Source organism: Penicillium crustosum (assembly GCF_028827405.1).
Source record: "Penicillium crustosum strain IBT 35664 chromosome Unknown utg000004l_segment0_segment0, whole genome shotgun sequence".
In the NCBI taxonomy this organism is placed as follows: domain Eukaryota; kingdom Fungi; phylum Ascomycota; class Eurotiomycetes; order Eurotiales; family Aspergillaceae; genus Penicillium; species Penicillium crustosum.
Window position 1 is genome coordinate 2093009 of NW_026623125.1, and position 21719 is coordinate 2114727.

Below are 21719 nucleotides of genomic sequence, written 5' to 3' on the forward strand. Positions count from 1 at the left end.
TAACGAAGACAAAATGACGCGTTATTTGACTCCCTGGAGAGTCTCTTTACTGTGTCTGGTCACACTCTACACTGAAGGCGTCGTGCCCAATTCTTCTGCTATTGACGTCCTCTCGTTCCTCACAGCGGGTCTGTTCCCACTAGATGCCGCCGATAAGCAATGGGAGGAGCATTACTTGCCGACAATTTCGGCGCTTGAAGAATGCCTGTCTCGCCATGAGTCCTCTGTTCCTGGGCGTACGCTCTGGGACTTGTTTCTGAAGAACCTCTGGTCCATCGACTCGCTGGATGCGCTGGAAACTTTCTTCGGCGAGGTTATCCCGTCACTCCTGGCTAAATCGCGCGAGGATTTGATCCATGAGAGAGATAATGGGATTGCACCAGTGGAGGATGATCGCATGCGTCTGTCCAGGAGTTCGCCGCTTGGCGTGTTCGTACGGAGAGCTTATCTTGAATATACGCGGCTGCAGTTTCACGACTCCGTGAAACTCTGGACGGGATTTGTCAAATACCGTCTACCCACTTACAGCTACTGGAGTCGTAGACATCGCGAAGCTGAAGAAGTCGCCGTTGATGTTAACCTACGCGACTTGGGACTAGACTCAACCAGCCACCTTTCACAGGTGGTGTATGGTAACATCGAAGATGACGAGGATGGGGAGGGAGAGGTCAGCGTCAAAGATGCAGAGCGACTGATCGAGTTCCAAGTCAGCGAGCTGCAAAGTATGCGTTTCTTTTCTGGCTTGTCATGCCCATGTGCTAACGGACACAGGAATGGGAGGCAGAGTTCCGGATGGAATGAGAGCTCAGTTGAAACGTATCATGACCTCAGAGGCTTCAGTCCCAGTAATGATGTATTACCTGGAGTACGTGTTGTATATATCATTATCGATGTACATTGGGATTAACAAAATTCCAGGTATCTTGACGCCTGGAGGGCTGGAGACTATACCTCAGCATTTGACAATCTCCACCGCTACTTTGACTACACCATGCACGCGACTCTTGACCGAAGTGCATATCAATTTGCACTTCTGAACCTGGCTATCATGCAAGCAGATTTTGAGTGTTTCAGTGAAGCTATTTCAGCCGTGCAAGAGGCTGTGGCAATTGCTCGCGAGTCTCACGATATGAACTGCCTGAACTTCTGCATGAGCTGGCTGTATCACTTCGGCAAAGCTTTCCCAGAGCAGATGCGGGAAGTTCAGAACAGTGGCATGTTGGGCAACGAAAAAGAGGGCCTCGCTTTCCTCAAGGCCAAGTCCAAGGAGACTGACATGTGGTCCCTGATGAGTACCACATTACTCAGCGAAGCTAAGTTAGAGATGCAGCAAGTAAGGATTCTCGTTTCCTTTTGACCAGGTTTATGCTAATGATAAACAGGGAGAGAGTCTTGCATCAATTGTCGAATCCTTCGTGCGAGCATCCCACGTCAATGTGACCAAGGGCGTTACTCCCACAGGTGCATACATGCTGTTGCAGGGCTCCATGTACGCCAGGATAGGTATGGCATTAAGTGTGTAGTAATTGCGATGGCGCTAATACAGCCGACAGGAGCTACTCACCTTGCTTGGCTGAATACCGAGATATTCCGCGAGTGCTATTCGGAAGGCCAACCTCATGATGACTTTGTCAAGATCACATTCCGAAATTGCCAAATAGTATGTCAGCTGGCTTTCTCTGGAAGTGTATAACAGAAATGCTGATTCATTACCTACAGTTGGCACAGAAAGGCAATTACAAGGAGGCATTTACACGGATGAATAAGATCGACCCAGAGAAGCTCCGATCTTTCAGATACAACAACGCCTGGACTTATTTTTCAGGGCTACTGCAATTACGACGACAAATATGTCGGCAAGTACTCCCGACTATATCACTTCTTACAGATCCGTTCCTAACAACCTACAGTGATGACAAGGTGGCCGTTGAACACATCCTATCCCAACTCCAAGCAGTACAACTACGAGACTTCGACATGCGCATGCTTCTAGCCTTCTATTCAATAGAATTCACTATGCGTCAAGGGGATTACGGTCGCGCCTTGAGAATGGTCGAGCAAGCCGCGCACTCCATGCAACCAGAGAACTTCGACATCCACTCCCAAATCAAGCTACTCTGTCTAAAAGCACAAATACTCGGCAAATCCGGTCAACCGCAACGGGGCTTCTCCCTCGCCATGCGCGCGGCCAGCATCGCGCATCGCTCAAAAGTCCTCGCCGACCTCTGGGAAGCCATCTGCACATTAGCCACAGTGTTACTGAGTCTCCGTGAATTCGAAGCCACAGGCGAACTAGTCGAGAGCGTCATGCCCCAGATCCTGGAGTCAGAGAACTACAGCCTCATCGCGCAGGCGTATTCACTTCTCGTGGACGCAAATATGGGCATGGCAGGTGAGCTATGGAGCTTGCAGGGGCGGGACTCGACGTCTACGAGAAAAGAGTACATTAACCGTGCTCTTGGGTATATTGATTCGGCGTATGATCACTTCGAGGAAATTGAGGATATCAAGGGCCAGACGGAGATGATGGCTAAGAAGGCTACTGTTATGCATCTTACGGGTGATCCGGTATTGGCTAATGATTATGCTGCCAAGTATCTGGATCTGCGGAGACTACGAACTGAATCATGAATACCTCCCAGAAACAATAATATACACTTACAAAATTGCCTTGTTCTCGTAATATAAGCAGATGACTGTTTAATAGGGTTACAGTATGACGGTGATATATTCTCTCCCTCGAGTTGCTCTCATCTCACTCAACTATCGTGAACTCGATCAAGTTACTAGCTGGAATAATAATCCCAGGTCTGCCTTCATTATCTTTCGGGTCTGTGACCCGTCCATAAATCCACACCACAGTATCTTCATGATCTTCAAAATCGCCCCAATTCCACCAGTCAAGTTTGCCTCCCTTATACCCATACCGGAACACATCACCAGGTGCTGCATTCTTCGGGAAATCACTCACCTCCCTCGTGAGCGAGCACGATTCACCCGGCCTTAGTGTCCGGAAACGATCCTGGCTATGACCAACATGGAACGGATCTGGAAAGAAGAATCGGTAAAGGTGGTGTGTGAGTAAACCACTAAGCTCATGTGGACTCCATCCGTCCTTTCCTCCAACATAGAGCCGGAATCCATCATTACGGTTATCCATATCCTCGAAAATGAATGTATGAAATATAACCGGTTTCCCGTCATCCGATGGACCAGGAGCTGTATCGTATGTGACGGTAACAGTGACTGGGTAGCGAAGTCTCCCTGAAACATTGCGGTCTTTCATCGATAGCGTAGCGGGCCCAGCGACGCTGACGCTGAACACCGGGGCGTCGCTCACCCTAGCAGATGGTGAAAGGGGTCTCGGCGAGGGGCCCGTTGCTATCTCATCTTCTATATCACTTTCGATATTGATGATTTCAAGTGACTGATGTGGTCCGCCAGGTAGTACCGCTGCAGGGAATTTTGGGACGAGTTGGTCATTATGCTCTGCTAATGTTCCCCAGTTCCACAAAGGAATTTGGCCGCCTGGCCAGAAGATTTCATACAAGTGGTCTTCAATGAATGAGTCCAAGTAGATAGACGGCAAGACCACTTCCCAGGAAACGGTGTCGCCTGGGGTAAGTTGCTGGAAACATGGATCTGATGCGGATACACCTCGTGGGTGGAGTTGCTTTGCGGATAATTGGCCGGGCTCGACCTGGATGGGTTGTATCTCGTTGGATTCATGGTGAAGTATCATTATACCTGACTGGCCAAATCCATCTTCGACGGGGTCCCAATGGATGATGCATGGTTCCCTTTGTGGATCATCTGAATCCCGTGTAATCTTGAAGGTCAAATAGTAGGAATCTATATAAACGGGATCAAGCTCTGGTTTTGCTTCGAAAGTAAGAGTCAGATGGGGAGATCCGGATCTGTTTGGTTTAGTTTGCTTTTTAGCTAGTTTCTTTGGGGATCATCGTACTGTCTATCTGTGGCAGAATATCTCGTGAGGGATGAGAGCTTCTCGTCCATTTGATCCGGAGACATTTGAAATTATCGGAATTATCATGGATAAGGAGAGGCAAACCCAAGGGATCGAGATTGAGGAAGTAGAAAAAGGAAGAAGAAAAACAAAAAAAAAAAAGTATGGTGATAGGGGTTGCGGGTAACTGTCAGCCGCTAAGAGGAGCAACCGTTGGCTAGCTACGCTGTACACAGGGGTCTATGCTGTACACAAATCATCTCTCGATCTGAATTGCTGATGTGTCTCAGTTCTGCCATTTTGGAATAATCTTAGTCTTCATATCTTCTTTTTTGCTGTGGAATGCATTTCAGACGCCTGTGAACCTTTGCATCTGGTCCTGACTCGACTAGATTAGTAAATGGACGTAGAAGAGAGAAAGATCGGCAAAGAAGAAATTATACCCCCACACCATCTACGGAAGCTTATATTAAACTTTCGAATGAGAGGGGAAATTTAGCCAGGGCTATTCCGGACAAATGTACTCCGTACAGCGATTTCTGTTCAATGCCGTTGCACCCGTTGCACCCGTTGTAAAAGCCCGTGAATCCACGGATGTATATTCAACATTATCCCTTGGGCTAATCCCTTTGCAGTTCCTAGTCAAGGTCTAGAGTTTAGTGCCGATATCAGACGGGAACTCCAAACAAAAGGCCAATAAAGTAAGATGGGCGAGATGCACTATTTGCCGTAGTTCCGAAGCAATGGACAAGCAGAGGTCCTTGCTAAACTTTAGTATATGAATTGTTTTTATTAATCTCACGCTTTTTGATATGCTTGGCCGTGTTTAGCCGAGATTACTTTGGGGATATATCGGATTGCGTGCGATTTTTGTTCTTTCTGGCGTGGGGTCCTCCATTCGTATCCGTCGCTCCACAGCCCTATTTCAAGCGTTTCCGCATTCGGCCGAGACAGTCTTTTACTTGGTAGAATTTACAATATATAGAGGTTCTTAGTGAGTTAGAATAGTAGAGAATGAATGAGTTGTGTTTATATTTAGGGGGTGTTTATAGGTATATCACTAATATCTTTGTAGATACCTAGATATCAACGTCTTTTTACCTCTTTTACCCTATCAGGACATCTATATAAGCCCCACCTGTTCGGAGTTAGGGTAGTTTTCCGGTCGAAAACCAAGTTCCGGGATAAAATCCGGAATTCGAAGTCTATCAAACATATTGAATGTCATATTTTCGGAGTTCTTTATAATTTATATGTTGTACTAATCTATACAAGTTGGACTATGTAGCCCTTAAAAAAATAATTATCTTTCATTTACTCCATAAACTCACCTCCATCCATAACTAAGCTCAACTACACAAAATGTTGAAACACCCATCTCCAACCTCATCGTCTCTAGAAAACAAACGGAGTCCCCTCCCCAACTCCAAAAGCTCAATAAAAACCAACCGCAAAAACCCCCCAACCTCCCCACAACTCACATCAACCCCAACCCCCAAACCCAAACCAAACAACCAAACAACCACTGAACCCCCAGCCCCTCCATTCCGCAGCGTCTCCGCCTGCAACAGATGTCGCCTCCGCAAACACCGCTGCGACCAACGCCTCCCTCGCTGTGAGTCATGCGAAAAAGCTCAAGTCCGCTGCGTGGGCTACGACCCCCTCACCAAACAAGAGGTACCACGCAGCTACGTAGCCTTCCTCGAAAGTCGCGTCAACTATCTCCACCAAGTCCTCATCGACCACGGCATCGGGTTCAAGCCCGCAATCGCCTATGATGAGGAAGAAGCGTTGAAAATGGAAGCTGGACAGTCGCCGAGGTTTGAATCTCGTGGGCTGAGAGATGCAAGAGAATTACCCGAGCAGATGCAAACGCAATCGCAATCGCAGATGGGCACGGGGATGGGGATGGGCGCACGGATGTCCCGTAAGAGGAAATTGACCCAGTATACCGAAGACGCAATCCCCACCAGACAGGTCAAGCGCTTGGCGCAGTTAAATGTCCTTCTTACGGAGTTGTTGACGGATGGATGTCAGCATCGGGAATGTTCCCGTGACCCAGCCAGGGGATATATGCGTGCTGCTCGTAGACATCGCGTGCAGGAGGATTCGCTTGAACAGAGATTGCCGTGGTCGCCACGGAGCTTTGATTCGATTGATCATAGTGATAGTCGCACGACGAGATCTGTGTCGCCGGTGTCATTGCATGAGCCATATCAATATCCTAGGACGGCTGCTGGGCGCGGTTCGTCACTGCTCAGTGCGGAAACTGTGTTGGAATCAGATCATGGGCGTGAAGTACATGACACAAAGAGACAGCCTGAGATTGAGATTGATTTGGGAGATTTCGAGTCTGAGATACCTAATATCGACCCTGTGGTTGGGGGTGGTGAAAAGAGAAAGACCCATGTTCGACGTTTGGATGTTTCGAGTCGTGTTTCGTCACCAGAGAGGGAGGGTTGTTCTAGTCCTGAGCCTAAGTTTGATATTGCTGCTGATCTTCTGCGGGGACGGAGGGAGAGGGAAAGGGCTAATTATGATTTGTTGGATGAGTTCCTTGTCGACTGGGCTGAGTGATTGTTCGTTCCTTTCCTGTGGGGGCGTGTATGTATATATGAATATAATTACCAGTCAGACTTGATTTGGAACATAGTGTGTTGAAGAAAATAAATCAAGTAATCCATTCTGTTAAGGCTAAACTCCGTATAAGAAAACCAAGTTCTTAATAACTATCACCAAATGCTAAAACGGAACGCAATATCAAAATATATCGTAAATCGTGTTAACTCTTCCCGACTTATCACCGGCCCTACACAGCAATCGCCGTTACCGTGGAGAGACCGGAACCCATGGCGTCCTTGAAAGTGTCGACTTCAGCACCGTAGTTGTGTCCACCCGTACGGAGAGCAACATTCTCCTGATCCTGGCTGACAGCAACCTCCGCAGGAAGATCGTGCTTCGCAGGCCAGATTTGGTGACCCACAGCCTCTTCTTTGGCATAGTGTTCTGTGACGACTTCGCGCACAGTCTTCTGGAAGTGAAGGGGACCCTTCTCCATCTCGGGATGAAGTTCACCGTTGACGAAGATACCAGCGTTGAGGTTCTTCTGCGAGTGCACGCACAGGTACTTGTCCTCAGACATGATTCGCTTGTACATGTCGCTGATGAGGTTGAAGGCCTCATCGGTGGCGTCCTTGTGGCGGTAGACTTCGTAGCGCATCACACATTGCGTCGGGCTGGTAGGAGTGAATCGCTGCATGAAGAAGAAGTTGGGACTAAGGATTCAATGTTAGCTTCTGATCAGAATCTACCAAGAAGGATAGTATATACTCACGAGATATTGAAAGAAGCGTTAGGCCAGAAATAGGTAGTTGCGATCCGGAATCCCTTCGCGATCTGGTCAGGTCGTGGGGCACCGTAGTGTTGGATGTGGCCGGCCTTGGTCTTGACATAGTAGGAGTTGAGGTCTGCGATAGTGGGGATATCGGGGTGAGCGACCTGGCAGTGATAGCACTCATTGTAGTTATCGGCTAGGATCTTCCAGTTGAATTCGCCCTCCATATCCCATGTGTGATCGAAGTTATAGTCCTCGAAGTTGTAGTGCTCGAACCGGGGCTGCTCGTCGACGCCCTCGAAGTCGTCTTTCCAGGCAACTTCGGGGGTCTCACTGGCGTCCAGATTCACCCAGACGAATCCATTTCGGTCAATGTGGACATGCGCGGGGAAGAGATCATTGCTGTGGAAAGCAGTGATGTCTCCATTGTTGTCTTTGGCGACGATGAACTCGTAGCCGGCGGCGTCGTAGCGGACACAGTCACCGGTGTTGGGGACGCGGTGCTTGTGTGTAGTAAGGAGCCATTTGCGGGAGAAGATAGATCGGCGTTCAAGCTCGTACATATCCTGGGATGTGTACCAAGAAGCGGGTAGAGCACGGATGGGTTTCTTTTCATCCTTCGCTGGGACAGCGGATGTACCGAAGAAGTTCCTCAAGAAGGACATGGTGAATACAAATTCGAAGAGATATCTTTGTAATTGAATCTGTAGTAATGATAGTTGCACTGTGAAGTTGCTATGGACTAAATTTGAACACGGCGACGTCTACGCTTCTAAATAGCCATCGCAATCGCAGCCAACTCACAAACCACGGGGCTTGGAACAATCTCTCCGAAGTATAACCCGGATCTCGACCTTTCGAAACCGAGTCCGGTGACATAGTTGGAGGCTGATTGAGTTCAGATTGCCATTTCTGGTGGGAGATATACCTGAACACCGATCAGGTGACCGGAAAACTATAAACCGGACCGAGTGGCTTGAAGCCTATCGAACACTTCTCTCGTTGAAAGGGATCCTGATGTGTGGCAAGACGGGCAGCTGATAAAGCCCCGAACCGTCAACGGTTCGGGGTAAATCCGACCCACGCCGGCGGTTTACACATACCTTAAATGGAAGTGTTTGCCAATATGACGGGGCTAGAAAACTGGGGTATGGGGAGAGCATCCATAAGTATCGCAGGACCTTCCATAAACCATTGGCAATGGCAAGGTAGATTCATTTCCGGAACCGCCGGCACCAGACTATGTTGCAGTAGTCACTCGAAGCAGGGGTTGAGATCCTTTTGCTTTTTGCAACATTTTCGGAGGTAAACATCGTTCACCATTTTGTTGCATGACTAAAACAGGAGTTCATCGACTGAACCTACTTGATTTGAAAGGATTCAGAAAGAGGAAGGATTGATTTGCCAATGGAAAGGATGTTTCAGGGAGAAACATTTGAACCTCCCAATATCCGCGAGTGGCGTATTTCGGCAACGAGAGGGGTCGAGACCAACAAAGAGCCAGTCTGGGAGCTAATGTGCGAGCTAGTAACGAATCCTTGTCTCTGATTAATATTAATATTATATTAATGAATATAAATTCCAATTCATTACGGAGACATGTCTCGACTTCGAACGATGAGTCAGTTCGCGTCAAGCTTTCCAAGAGTATGTTCCGTTCTGCATGAGCTCTAGACCAAGCAACGTCAGCAAAACAGCGATGATCCTGATAGTTCCCATCAGAGGTCGAAAGAACATGTCCGATAAAAGCGCCAAGTCAGAATAAATTGACGATCAATGCACTAGATAAGCAATCCAGCAAGGCAAACCTACGTAGACACGGCAAATGGTTATCAGGTCTCAATGCAGAAATTAATATAAATACATAAATACATACATATGTACTCCATACATACTCCATACGTATGTAGGTAATTTAGATCACCCGGTAACGCACCCCATCGGTCCGGTATTAAATCAGCGCTTAGAATGATTGGCTGAGAGGAGATCGAACGATCACCGACTATTTACGGAATATACACAGCCCCAGTGATAGGTCATTTTTTTTTAGAGTCGATCAACGTATATATTTTTCATGTCCGGAGTACTCCGTATAACAAAGATGCAATATGCAGTAGTAAATGGTACACCTGAAAGTCACAAAAGCTTGACGCCACTCTCCAAGGTGTAGATACATAGAACGCGCGACATAAAAAAAAACAAAGGCTTGCAATTGAAGCATGTGACACGTTAGCTATACAGACGGATTTCCAAAAATTCGCATGTGGGGAAATCGTAATTAGAACATAAACGAGTAGATGAATACCAAAATCGTGGCGACGGTGGCAACCGTATATTCGAGCTCGAACCAAGCGGCCTGGCCACCGAAGGCGATCTTTTTACTCTTCTTGGTCGGGTGTGCGACACCAGTCTTAGGGTCGCGGGTCAAAAGTTCCTCACGCTCTGGCATCCTGGGTGGGTCGATCGCATAGGAGACCGGGGTCCACAGCGAAGTGCAGATGAAGAGGAAGGTAAGCGGGGGCCAGAAAGCGTGAGTGATGAGGCAGAGGATGATATCTCGGAAGCCAGAGTTCTGCGCGAAGCAGCGGTAAGAGGAGATGACGACTCCGACGAGGGTGACGTAGACGAAGGCAAGGTGGAAGCTGGCCATGTAGTTAAGCAGGATCACGCGCAGACGGACGAACATGTTCTTAGACTTCTTTGGGTCGCGCTCGTTCAGAGCGGAGCCCAGAGAACCAGTTGGCTTGAAGGCCTGGGTTTGACCGCCCAGCCAGGTGGGCAGGATGAAGGAGCGCACAATGCAAAGAGCGATGTAGGGCGACATCCAAAGTTGATAGCGGGAGCCTCGTTGACCGGTGTGGTAGCCGGCAGGGATGAACAGGGCCATCTCGCAGAGACGGTTGGAGATGGTTGCAGCGAAACAGGCCCAGATCAGCCAGCGGAGTTGCTCTTCAGTCGCGAAGGCGACCAGACGCTTGCCCCACAAGAGGATGATCGGGATAGCAAAGAGGGAAAGGGTCAGCAGGAGGGTGTAGACACTGAGGGTTGCGTAGAGGAAGCCAGAGAAACGCTGAGCGAAGGACATCTGTCGAACGGCATCACCCCAGAGGCAGAACTTCAGCTTGACAGCTGTGTCGACTGTTCCAATTGCCCATCGCGTACGCTGCTTGAGATGCCCACCAAAGTCTTCTGGCACGGTACCAAATTGAAGAGCCTCGTGAATGTAAGCGGTTCTCCATCCTCTGCCAAGCATGAGTGTTGAGGTCGCGACATCTTCAGCCAAAGAACCAAGCGGGAAGTTGCCAATCTCTTCGAGAGCCTCGCGTCGAACAACGTAACCGGATCCAGTACACCAAGCCACACCGAGTGCATCCTTGATCGGCTCAATAACATGCACAAAGAAATCCAGACTCTGGGCAAGCGGATCGGATGCAGGGGTGTTGTAGAAAAGCTGCGGCGGGCATGCAAGGGCCATTTTGGGATCCACCAGCAAGTGGGGTAGGATCGCGCGAAGCCAGTCTTGTTCGGGAATCTACAGATTGTCAGTCAGTATATAAATTTCAATTTCAATGTGGGCTGGGTATTTGGTAATTTACCATATCAGCATCCAGGGCGGCCATGAACTGGCCGGCGCCTCCAGGCAAAAGGTTGACTTGATCCAGACCGTAGTTCAGGTTACCTGCCTTGAAGTGGTGGGGCTTTCCGGGGATCTTTTCACGAGCCATGTAAATGACATTGGGGTGATTCACGGCGAGTTCGTTGCAGGCTGCCTCAAGGGTGGCGGACTTGGCGTCATCTAGAATGATGACCCTCATCTTGTCGCGGGGGTAGTCCTGGTCACACGCACCACGGACGGTATCGATAACAACATCGTCGTCCTCTCCACAGCAAGTGATAAACACATCCACCGTAGGACATTCATTACCGGTCAATCTTAGCTTGGCACGGCCTCTCTTCTTCAAAGCCATCATGGTCCAGCAGTTGTGCATGAGGGAGGGGATCGCAACAGTAATTTCGATGGCCACAAAGACCCAAGCTCCAGCGTATGAGACGCGAGCAATGTTTTGAGCCATAATAATGCAATAGATTCTCAGGCCAAGGTAGAACATGTAGATTCCGGTGTTGGCCAATGTGAGAAATGGTACCAGGAAAAATACCCATCTCTTCCACCCTTTCCATGTTTCGGCATCATCGCGGTCGTGAATGCGAGCAATGGATCCGGATTTGACCCAATCCTTTTCAAATGCTGGAGGAGCAGGTGAGGTCACTAGGGGAGCTAGACTCTGGTGACTTTCCTGGACTCCATTGTTTTGGTACTGTACGGGTGAGAACTTGTTAGGCCGTGATCTATACCGAGGATAAAGAGCACAAAGAAAAGGTCGGTACTAACTAAAGTTGGTGAAGCCGACCGAGAGTCATACGGCGTCCGCGAGTCCCAATCAGAGTGGCCCGACATTCTAGCGGTAGGTTGAAGCCAAACAGGTTGGCCGTACTCATCCGTAGGGAAATGACCCGGTCTGATTGGAGTAAGAGGTCTTGGAGAGGCCGGTGAGGGCGAGAAAGCCTCTGGATGTTCAAAGCTGCTGTTTGGATGGAAGCCGTTTCGATAGGTATTCAGCTCTACCTTTTCGTCCTGGTCGTCAGGACCATAACGTCTGTCCATCTCGAGACGAAAGGTTATAGATTATGTAAAGTTAAAAGATGAGGAATGTGGGATATTGAGAACGTTTGAGTACGTTGAAAACGAGTGTGATCAGCCCAAAGAGCTGGAATGGAAGGATGGAAGAGAAAAAGTCTCACATTCCTGGAGTATTTTAGCGTACGGTACCGGCGATCTCAAAGGGACCAGATGGTTAAGCCCTGAGGCTAGTGCGGCCAAGGACCGAGGGTGCATGACCGTTTTTGGATAGTCGCGAGCAAAAATAGATTTTTCCCATGTTTTTCTCAATTTTTTTTCAACGTAATGTTTCACTTCCAACAGTGGTTTCTTACGCAATGCGTCTGACTGGGTTAATATTTTCTGGTTGCAGCAAGCGGGTCTTGGTCCTGGTCCTGGTCTTGTCTTGTTTTTATTTATTTATATTTTATATTTTAGTATATTTCCGTAATATTACACAATTCCCATTTCCGTTTCCCAAGGTTCTACTTAAATTGCCACCTAATCGGACCAATCATAATATATCAATAAATGAAAGTTTCCTTTCGGATACAAGATGTGGTTCAGTACCTGATCTGTACCTGAATTCTCGTATTGCTCTGCATGAATGCATACGTTGTACTCCCGTACATGAGCACACCATTACCACGCTAACCTTCCTTTCAACGAAAGACCCCCCACTCAGAACCCTGTTCTTATCAACAAGACTTGTATGGTCAACGCTTAGTTTCCATCTGATCGTCCTAAACATACTAACCCGATGCATCTCCCCCAATCCACCCATCCGCCCACCCACATATTGTGTGGGATGTGATACCGAGATTTCGCCTTTGCTATTCGCTGTTCAACTTGCTAGTCATTTTTTCTTTTTTTTCTTTCTTTTTTCCCCCATCTTCGAGCTGCTTATCATTTTCACTTGCTCACTATCGTTGATTTCTTTGCTTTATAGCTGCGTTTGATCATGGTCTTTGGAATAGGACTGATCGTCAACGCGGTCCTTGTGGCCATCCCAGTCGGGGGAAGCGTTGGAGCTCTTATGGGAATTGATGCCCACCGAGCCGCTACGGGCCAGAAGCCTCTATTCACCGGGGGGACCAATAATGATGGCACCGACTCTGGCAGCAGCGGCAGCGACAGCACTGGCAGTGGCGGCGGTCATGACACTGTCACGAACAACGGCGTGCAGAACACCCAATACTGCGAACTGTCTTGGGGAATAACTCCACCGTCAAAGACCGAGCAATACACCCGTGAGTACCATCGAACTACCAGCCCAGGTGCTGTTGACCCCTGAACAACGACTAACCGAGACTATAGTGAACCCCAATCAATGGGGTGTGACAGCAGATACGACAGGAAACGGGCTGTGCATGAATGTATGCATTGAACATAAACCCATCTATACTTTTCTCTGAGGGCGTACTAATATGGCATCTTAACTTAGGTCACAACGTTGGTCAATCAGACTTATGCAGCCCAGACTGCTCCCGAGTTCTCCATCACCTGGCAATTCGACCCTGGCCCACAGACCGCGCCTGTCCACGGATACCCGAATATTCGCGTCGACGATGTGTTGCCAAAGGAGATGGATAAGATCTCAGAGTTGTATCTTGACCTGCATTGGACATATGGACTGGGTGACACCACTGCCGCATCAACAGATGTACAAGCCTTGGCAAACGCAAACCTTGCCACAAACGTCGCCATTGATATGTTCTTGGACACCGATGCCGACAAGGCTAAGAATGGAACTCAGGCAAAATTCGAGGTCATGGTTTGGTTCTGGATGTCAAACGAGGAGGCCCAGCCTCATGGATGGGGGAGTCCAGGAATCAACAGGACCGTGTCAGGAACAACATTGTGAGTTGAAAGTTGAACTTGTTTTGTAACTGACATATTTCTGCATATGCTAACATTCATTTTCATCAGCACACTTTACGAGGGAACGAATGACAACGGACAGTATGTTTTGTCCTGGGTCCCCGAAACGATCGTTGAGAAGTTCACTGGAGACATTTACCCTCTCATTACCGATCTGTACAACTTGGAAGGAAGCTCCTACCCAGCTAAGGACGACTACCTCGGCAGTCTCAGTTTCGGAACAGAAGCCTACTCCGTGAACAAAAATGTCACATTCTGGGCCGAGCAGTACAAGATCGACATCAAGAGCTGAGGATGAAGGAGTATAAGTATATTGTATGATTATGAGCATGTATTTTCCGGCATTTTCTATTCACATATTCACGTCACCACACATCAAGCGTTCCACATGTCAGTTCTCAAATTTCATCTTCATTGTCTTATCTTTGATACTTAAGTTCGATACTTAAGCTCGGGTTACTCCGGCCCTAGTCAATTATTTGCCAAGCCTTCAACCCCTGAAAATGAGGACGAATTATCACACTCTTCCAAATCTCTTTTTACATTATGAATCCAATTATTCGAGATAAGCTAGTTTCAATGTCCCGAGCTCAGCTACCCGTAATGAGTACGCGCGCATATCAAACTCGGCCAGTTTCCGAGATTCGTGATTTCTCCGCAATATGAAGCCGCAGGTGCAGGTATGCGCAGATGACACCATCAGACGTGATAATCGTCGCATCTTTCATTATCGAGCCTTGCAACTAGCCAGCAGAACATACAAGAAATATAAGAGAATACCCACAAGCAATGGATGATCACCACCGTATAGACACTGGGTTAACTCTAGATTATCGCTTCTAGCTGTCCATCCTGTACGAGCTTCAAGTGACCCAAACGCTCGAATATGGAGCATTCACACGCAATTGATACTAAGTCGATTCATGAAGTATCCGATCATGAAGTACAATCCAATCCCGATTCACCAGATGGGTTATGGCTCCGATTCCTTACCTATGCCAAATGGTACCCGAAGGACATGTCCCACCCAGAGAAAAAGCTTGTCCTCAAACTAGATATCATGATCTTAATCTTTGGCTGCCTTTCATTTTTCACCAAATACCTTGACCAGCAGGCGATCACCAATGCCTATGTATCGTATGTCGACACTATCCTTAGTCTAGCAGACAACTCCGGTTACTAACAACCTATCATAGAGGCATGAAAGAAGACCTTAATCTGCATGGTAATGAATTAAACTACATAACAGCGGTATTCTGGGCCTCGTATTGCACCTCTATGATACCAGCCTGCTACTGGTTAACGCGCACGCGGATCAACATCGCGCTGCCAACCCTGGAAATCGGATGGGGACTGTTCACATTCGGCTGTGCTTGGGCGCAGAATCTAAATACGATATACGCAATGCGCTTCTTCATCGGGATCTGCGAGTCTTGCTCCTTCACTGGCGTCATTTATGTCATCGGTTCGTGGTATAAACCTGGCGAGGTGACGCGTCGGGTTGCGCTTTTCTTTGTCGCTTCTCCACTTGGGACTATGTTCGCGGGCTATTTGCAAGCTGCTGCGTATACAAATTTGGAAGGGAAGCATGGATTGCCTGGATGGAGGTATTTGATTCTAATTATATATTAAAGATTTTGATGTTCTTGGCACTGACCCGTTGGTAGATGGTTATTCATTATTTGCACCATCATCACAATTCCTATTTGCATTCTGTAAGTCAGATCCTCTCTCGGGGCTATTCAATTGTGCATTTATCTAACACAGACCAGCGGATATATAATTTTCCCAGATGTTCCTCATCGCTCAAAGCCACGGTTCCTAACAGCGGCCGAGCATGATATTGCGAACATTCGTCTGAAAGGTCTAACAGCACCAAGCGAACTAAAAGTCTCCCGGGCCATCTTCAAGCGGGTCTTCGGGCGATGGCATTGGTATGTCTTTGTCGTGCATTGGACCTTAATGGACCAGAACTTCACGCCATACTCGACGCCCTTTAGTCTATATCTGAAGGCTAAACCAGAAATCTACTCCGTCTCTCGGGTGAACACATTACCGACGATCGCAACAGCGCTGTCTGTGGTAGCAGCGCTAGTAGCGGGCGTTACCGCAGATCGTCTGCGGAATTTCTGGATTCCTTCCGTGGCGACCAGCATTCCTGTCCTGATTGGTGTGATTTTACTTGTTGTCTACAATGTTGGAGAAACGGGACGGCTAGTCGGGTTTATCCTCACAGGATTCGAAGGCGGTATGTGGATTCTGAATACAGCACACAGGCTCTCTGGTCTTATTTGTTATTTCTGTGTTTAAAAAAATGACTTGGATATTGACTTTCATCACAGCAATTAGTCCGCTCAGTATGAGTTGGGCGACTATCACCATGGCCAATGATGCTGAGGAACGCGCTATCGTCACGGCAAGCATGAATGCGATCGGCCAGGCCATGGCAGCATGGACACAGATCTTTCAGTATCCGGCTACTTCTGCCCCGTACTTTCGAGCAGGATTCACCTCGAATCTGGTCACTACTATCGCACAATTCTTGAGTGTTGGCTTGATCGCCTTTCTGGTGCATCGGGACACGCGAAAGGAGCGGTTGTCTTCGAGTGTGTGAGTATTTACTTGCTTCATTATATATGTATATATATATATATATATGGTAGTACATATATTCTAGTTGGAAACCACACAACATTGTGCCATTTGTTTAGGGTTATTAACCTGTGGAAATGCCGAAGCTAGTCAGAACGTGGTGAGAACGTGGCGTTGTCCAAAGTTTTCCATCTGCCGCCTTTTCTATGTCTTGGCATCAAGCACGACATCCCGGGGACCCACCTTTAATCTAAATTTTTTAAGCAATATATCTTCTCTAATCCCTGTTCTTTCTTCTTTATATTATTCTACTATCTTTAATATATACAAACGGGTCTCTTGAGAGGGCATAGATTTGACCATGGCCCCTCCCATTGAGCCAGAAGTTACTTCTGAGACCCACGATGTCTCTCAGACTATCACACGGCCTCGGTCGTCTTGGTACCGCTCGATTCCCTTCCAAATTGCCGTTGCTAGTGGTGTCTCATTCACCGCACCTGGAATGTGGGATGCACTGAACAACCTCGGAGCAGGTGGTGCAGCTGAGCCTTACGCCGTCTCCGCGGCGAATGCTCTGGTCTACGGATTGTTTGCCATTGTTTGTGTCGCTGCCGGTGCAATCAACAACCGTATTGGTCTTCGGTACGGTCTGGTTCTTGGTGCGATCGGTTACCCGATCTACGGTGCCGGTCTGTACACTAACAACTACCACCCCACGACATGGTTCCTGCTCTTCGGCTCCGCGCTGTGTGGTATCTCAGCCGGGTTTTTCTGGGCTGCTGAGGCCGCAATTATCATTGGTTATCCTAGTCCCAAGGAACGCGCTTTCTACATTGCTATCTGGCAGACTGCCAAGTCTTCCGGTCCGATTGTTGGCGGTGCAATTAGTCTGGGACTGAATGCACAGAGCTCCAAAAAGGGAACGGTCAGCGCCTCGACTTACATTGTCTTCATTGTCATCATGTGTCTCGGTCTGCCGATTTCTCTCCTGCTCAGTCCCGCCGAGAAGGTGCAGCGCAAGGACCACTCTCTTGTGATTGTCGACAAGAAAGAAACCTGGGCCAAGGAGTTCAAGGCTGCCTTCGCTCTGATCTTCACTCGTCGCGTCCTTCTCCTCCTCCCAGCCTTCTTCATCAGTTACTTCTACAACGGCTTCCAGAGCACATTCCTGACCACATACTTCACCGTCCGATCTCGCGCATTCTCATCGTTCCTCACCAACTTCGCCGGAATCGCGTCTTCATTCATCTGGGCCGCCCTACTCGATCGCCAATCCATCTTCATCAAGACCCGCGCCAGAATCGCTTTCTGCTCCATCATTTTCCTGGTCATCGGCACCTGGATTTGGGCTACCATCCTGCAGAAGCAGTACTACGACGCACCCGAGCCCCCGATGTTCGACTGGTTCACCAGCGGTTTCAACAAGGCCTACGCGCTCGTCTTCTTCTGGAACTTCAGTGGTCAGGCCTTCCAGCAATTCCTCTACTGGCTGGTTGGTCAGTACAGCACCGACATCTCATCTTTGTCCTACCACTGCGGAATCCTGCGTGGATTCGAGGCTCTGGGACAAACCGTTGCATGGGCCATGCAGACCGAAGGCGGTGCCAACCACTTCGTCAGCATCGGCCTCAACTTTGGAATCACTGTTCTTGCCTTCGTCCCCACGTGGATTGTTCTGTCTGAATTGGAACACAGCCACGAGGTGCAGGTCACCGTGGAGGACGTCGCGTCCAAGACAGTCGGCGAGTCAACAGCCTGATCTCGCCACTCGAATTGAGTCATTTGATTCTTCGATTTGCATGGTTCTCCGGATTCAACCCGGGAACCCACGTTATTATTTTAATGATAGATAAGATACCCCCACATGCTCTCACTCAACGCCGAGCATTATGTATAAAAATGTTATAGAACTATAGAACCTTTCCACAGTCAAAACTGGGAAATGGTCCTCAGCCGATTGGCTATTTTTATTTGAACTTTCTCCAAGAACTTCTGTAGCGTACTCATTATTAAATTGGTATCACATTTAAGTTGATATTAGGAAGACTATTGTGAGAAAGCTCTGATGTATTCTGGGGCATTATTTTTAGATGTCTTTTAGATATATGAGAAGACGGCCAAAAGCGTAAATATATATATAACCAAGGATACATTCTACATATGGCAGTCGATCCAACCAGATGGCGGGTCCCTTCGAGACCATCCAAGAAGGTTTGGATTAACTTTGGGGCCAAAAAGCCACCAACGTTGCCTGCATTAGGGTTTGACCGGGGTATGCGCCCTGTGAAGTGACATCTACATCCGTCTTGCTTTCAGATGCTACTGGTAGTTTGATAGGCAATTCTATTATTCTAGTGGTCACACTGACCGGGTGGAACTTGAGCTTTACGCAGCGTCTCATTTTACAACGCTGTTTCGTTGAGTCGATCAGATATGTCGTCAAGTCAATATTGAACTTTGGGCACTTGGTGATGGGCTTTGATTGGTTGGGGGATTTACTATCGGCTGCCGTAATTCTCCGGGGTCCGGTAGTCTAAAGTGACCCTAACTCAAAAGGCTCAAGGTTCCCCATTGTTTACAACTGCCGGCCTTGTTGACCATCTATATAAGTCCGATGCTCACTGATGGAGGCTCAATCACCCAATTCGCCTGGTGCAGCGATAATTCCCCATCGAATCGGCCAGGCTTGGTATGTGATGTATCAGATCGTGATCTAGATGAGTGCTAATTGGCCTTTAGTGATCGTTGTAGGAGGTAAAACATACTCATATTCTTTATGCAGTAAGTCAGTTGCTAAAAGTTGAGGGAATGTAGAAAAAAAATCAAATGTGATGGGGTTTTTCCATCGGTATGGATTGCTATCCCTGTATTTTCGAAGTGGAATTAACACACTTGCGTAGTGTCGGGGTTGTGAGAAGGCAGGACTAGTCTGTGAGGTTTCTGCTACACTCAGGAGACAAACTAAAGTGCGAGGGTACGTAATTACCCACTGGCCCATTTCTATCTCTGGAAATATCTAACTATTCTCTAGATTCACCTCGGATGAACAACGACTAGAGCAGCTTCAGGCCGAGTTGACAAGATGCCAACAAAAGCTCAAAGCAGAGCAAGATCGAAACGAAGCTCTTCAACAGGAGTTATCGCGCCAAGAACAGCCCATGCTTCCACACAATCCAGAAATAACCACAAGCTTAGTCGAGCCTTCAGTCCCAGTTCAGGCTGAGAGACGTCCAGCTGCCGACCCAACATATGTTATCAAGCATATGGGTCGATTGGTTCATGATGAAAAGGGTGTTGGTCGCTTTGCGGGCTCAACGACCGGTGTTCATTTTGTTTTGACTGTTGAACAAGAATGTCAAAAAGCGCTCAATCTTTCCGGCGTGTTTCCCGAAAGCTGCTTTCGCCTTTTTTTGGCTGAACCCTCTCCCAATAGGGAATTTTCTCTGGCCACAGGCTCTTGGAATGATCAAATGATCAGACAGTGTCTGACTTATCCGTTAACACATTACTGCCAGCAAGCAGATGCTTTCATCCAAAAATGGGAAGCATTCTGTCCTGTTCTTGTAAAAAAACAACTCATGGCAGATATACGGGGTTTGATGAACACAATATATAATCCAAGTGGTCACGGTGCTATTGATTACTCTACTACATTGATATTGCTTATGATCTTGAACATTCATGAATCTACTGCCGATACCACCCACCAACATCATGAGCGGAGTCTGGATTCTCTCAAGAGACTTTCTTTGGCCCATAGCTTGGTTGATAAAGTTGTCGGTGAAGGAAATCTCAAGGCTCTGCAGGCTTTATCGCTTTTTGCACTTTACAATCAACTAAGTGGCCACTGTCTGACTCTTACAACCCTCAACGGCATGATTGTCAGCCTTGCTCAGTCTTTAGGCCTCCATAGACACGCTAGGAGATTCAAAATGGGAGTTGGTGAAGTTGAGCTTCGGAAGCGCTTGTGGTGGTGGGTTTATGTGTTTGACAGGTAAGCTCCTTGTGCACAATGAACTTGCATCCATGCTGATCATCTAGATTTACTTCTATTCTTCACGGACTACCTCCCCTGATCAACGACGTCGACGTTGATAATGACCTGCCTATTGATTGTCATCTGAATGACTTAGAGGTCACCGAGCTTTCTCATCCCTTGCCCGGGGAAAGAACCGCAGTATTTGTGTTCTTGCAATACGTGAGCCTTGGTAAAAAGCTCTCAAGAATCCTTGATCTTCTATATACAACGACACAACGACGTGATGGTGCAAGGAAAATTACGGACTTGGACCGTGATCTCCGAGTGTGGAATCAAAATCTCAAAGCAAATGGTATCCTTTTTGATATTGGGATTACCGGTCTGCAGCATTCATCCGATGGTACCAACCATTCCTATGAGAGCACAACTATATGGCTCGAACTCATGGCGAACATAACTATGACTTTAATACATCGCCCCGGCCTTTCATTCGACGATACAACACCAGAGTTTGGCAATTGTCTCAGGGCATGTCTCGATTCGGGCAGTGCCATCTTGTCGTTGCTTGAAATGTCCAACATCCCGAAGTGGCTTCGGAATCTGAGTCTGGTCGGACCGGCTACAATTTTTCAATCTGCCCTCGTTCACATCTATTCTCAACTCAAATATCGCACGTTTAAGCCAGATGGCTTCCCATCGCTTGATACTAGCATGGGCATGGTTTCGAAAGGAATCTCCATTTTGACAATGGAGAGTTCCCGGGCCACTCAAGCGCAGGGAGCTTTTTACTCTGAATCTGTCAGTGAGATTATTAAAACTTTGCAAACGTTACTCTCGTCACTGCCAGTTGCGCAAGGCTTGGTGGAGACTCCTCATGTGGTGAACGATGGTGTTCCTGTTAGTGATGCGCCCGACACTTTTGACGAACAAACCTGGAGTGGCAACGCATTGGACTCTTTGAACTATATGACGGCTTCTGACTGGATGGGTGATCCATCAGGCCCGTTCATGGGATTCATGGATTTGGGCGAGTCGTAATCGGAGATGGCCCGACCAGTTGCTTAGGGCCGGAATAAGGGCCTTATTCCGAGCCTCCTAGCCCTATACCGAGATCGAGCCTTTCATTGTTTCTCTATTCCGCTGCGATGCATTGCATGACCCCGGATCCTGCAAGCCAAGCCTATCATTCTCTATTTAATGGCCGCAATCCGGGGCCCCAGATTTCGATGCATCATCCGGACTCCTTTCTTCTTTCGAGCTTTTGTCTACTCTACGAATTTGGCTACCTTCCACATTCCATCCCCAAAAT

General features: G+C 47.9%; 9 protein-coding genes across 9 annotated transcripts; 6 read left to right on the forward strand and 3 right to left on the reverse strand.

Moving 5' to 3' along the window:
- Nucleotides 1-13: 13 nt before the first annotated feature.
- N7487_009824 (putative anaphase-promoting complex subunit Apc5) lies at nt 14-2631 on the forward strand (the record flags this gene model as incomplete). The annotated part of the gene is made up of 6 exons (XM_056877554.1): nt 14-722; nt 772-865; nt 919-1333; nt 1383-1503; nt 1554-1660; nt 1720-2631. The coding sequence occupies 6 exons, from the start codon at nt 14-16 to the stop codon at nt 2629-2631; spliced, it is 2358 nt and encodes a 785-aa protein (XP_056726134.1).
- Nucleotides 2632-2755: 124 nt separating this feature from the next.
- N7487_009825 (uncharacterized protein) lies at nt 2756-4017 on the reverse strand (the record flags this gene model as incomplete). The annotated part of the gene is made up of 2 exons (XM_056877555.1): nt 2756-3917; nt 3968-4017. 2 exons carry the CDS (start codon nt 4015-4017, stop codon nt 2756-2758), a joined length of 1212 nt encoding a protein of 403 aa, XP_056726135.1.
- Nucleotides 4018-5329: 1312 nt separating this feature from the next.
- On the forward strand, nt 5330-6544 carry N7487_009826 (uncharacterized protein; the record flags this gene model as incomplete). The annotated part of the gene is made up of 1 exon (XM_056877556.1): nt 5330-6544. The coding sequence occupies one exon, from the start codon at nt 5330-5332 to the stop codon at nt 6542-6544; it is 1215 nt and encodes a 404-aa protein (XP_056726136.1).
- Nucleotides 6545-6776: 232 nt separating this feature from the next.
- N7487_009827 (RHO alpha subunit C-terminal catalytic domain-containing protein) lies at nt 6777-7982 on the reverse strand (the record flags this gene model as incomplete). The annotated part of the gene is made up of 2 exons (XM_056877557.1): nt 7302-7982; nt 6777-7242 (listed from the first exon to the last, which is right to left on the reverse strand). Exons 1-2 carry the CDS (start codon nt 7964-7966, stop codon nt 6777-6779), a joined length of 1131 nt encoding a protein of 376 aa, XP_056726137.1. The 5' UTR covers nt 7967-7982.
- Nucleotides 7983-9579: 1597 nt separating this feature from the next.
- On the reverse strand, nt 9580-11964 carry N7487_009828 (glycosyltransferase family 2 protein; the record flags this gene model as incomplete). The annotated part of the gene is made up of 3 exons (XM_056877558.1): nt 9580-10833; nt 10898-11617; nt 11692-11964. 3 exons carry the CDS (start codon nt 11962-11964, stop codon nt 9580-9582), a joined length of 2247 nt encoding a protein of 748 aa, XP_056726138.1.
- A 955-nt stretch (nt 11965-12919) lies between these two features.
- On the forward strand, nt 12920-14131 carry N7487_009829 (glycoside hydrolase family 12 protein; the record flags this gene model as incomplete). Its single annotated transcript, XM_056877559.1, has 4 exons — nt 12920-13208; nt 13276-13334; nt 13403-13818; nt 13888-14131. The coding sequence occupies 4 exons, from the start codon at nt 12920-12922 to the stop codon at nt 14129-14131; spliced, it is 1008 nt and encodes a 335-aa protein (XP_056726139.1).
- Nucleotides 14132-14725: 594 nt separating this feature from the next.
- On the forward strand, nt 14726-16453 carry N7487_009830 (uncharacterized protein; the record flags this gene model as incomplete). Its single annotated transcript, XM_056877560.1, has 5 exons — nt 14726-14976; nt 15036-15446; nt 15507-15554; nt 15612-16087; nt 16182-16453. 5 exons carry the CDS (start codon nt 14726-14728, stop codon nt 16451-16453), a joined length of 1458 nt encoding a protein of 485 aa, XP_056726140.1.
- Nucleotides 16454-16792: 339 nt separating this feature from the next.
- N7487_009831 (uncharacterized protein) lies at nt 16793-18190 on the forward strand (the record flags this gene model as incomplete). The annotated part of the gene is made up of 1 exon (XM_056877561.1): nt 16793-18190. One exon carries the CDS (start codon nt 16793-16795, stop codon nt 18188-18190), a length of 1398 nt encoding a protein of 465 aa, XP_056726141.1.
- Nucleotides 18191-19045: 855 nt separating this feature from the next.
- N7487_009832 (fungal specific transcription factor domain-containing protein) lies at nt 19046-21448 on the forward strand (the record flags this gene model as incomplete). The annotated part of the gene is made up of 4 exons (XM_056877562.1): nt 19046-19120; nt 19332-19405; nt 19463-20425; nt 20473-21448. 4 exons carry the CDS (start codon nt 19046-19048, stop codon nt 21446-21448), a joined length of 2088 nt encoding a protein of 695 aa, XP_056726142.1.
- Nucleotides 21449-21719: the final 271 nt, after the last annotated feature.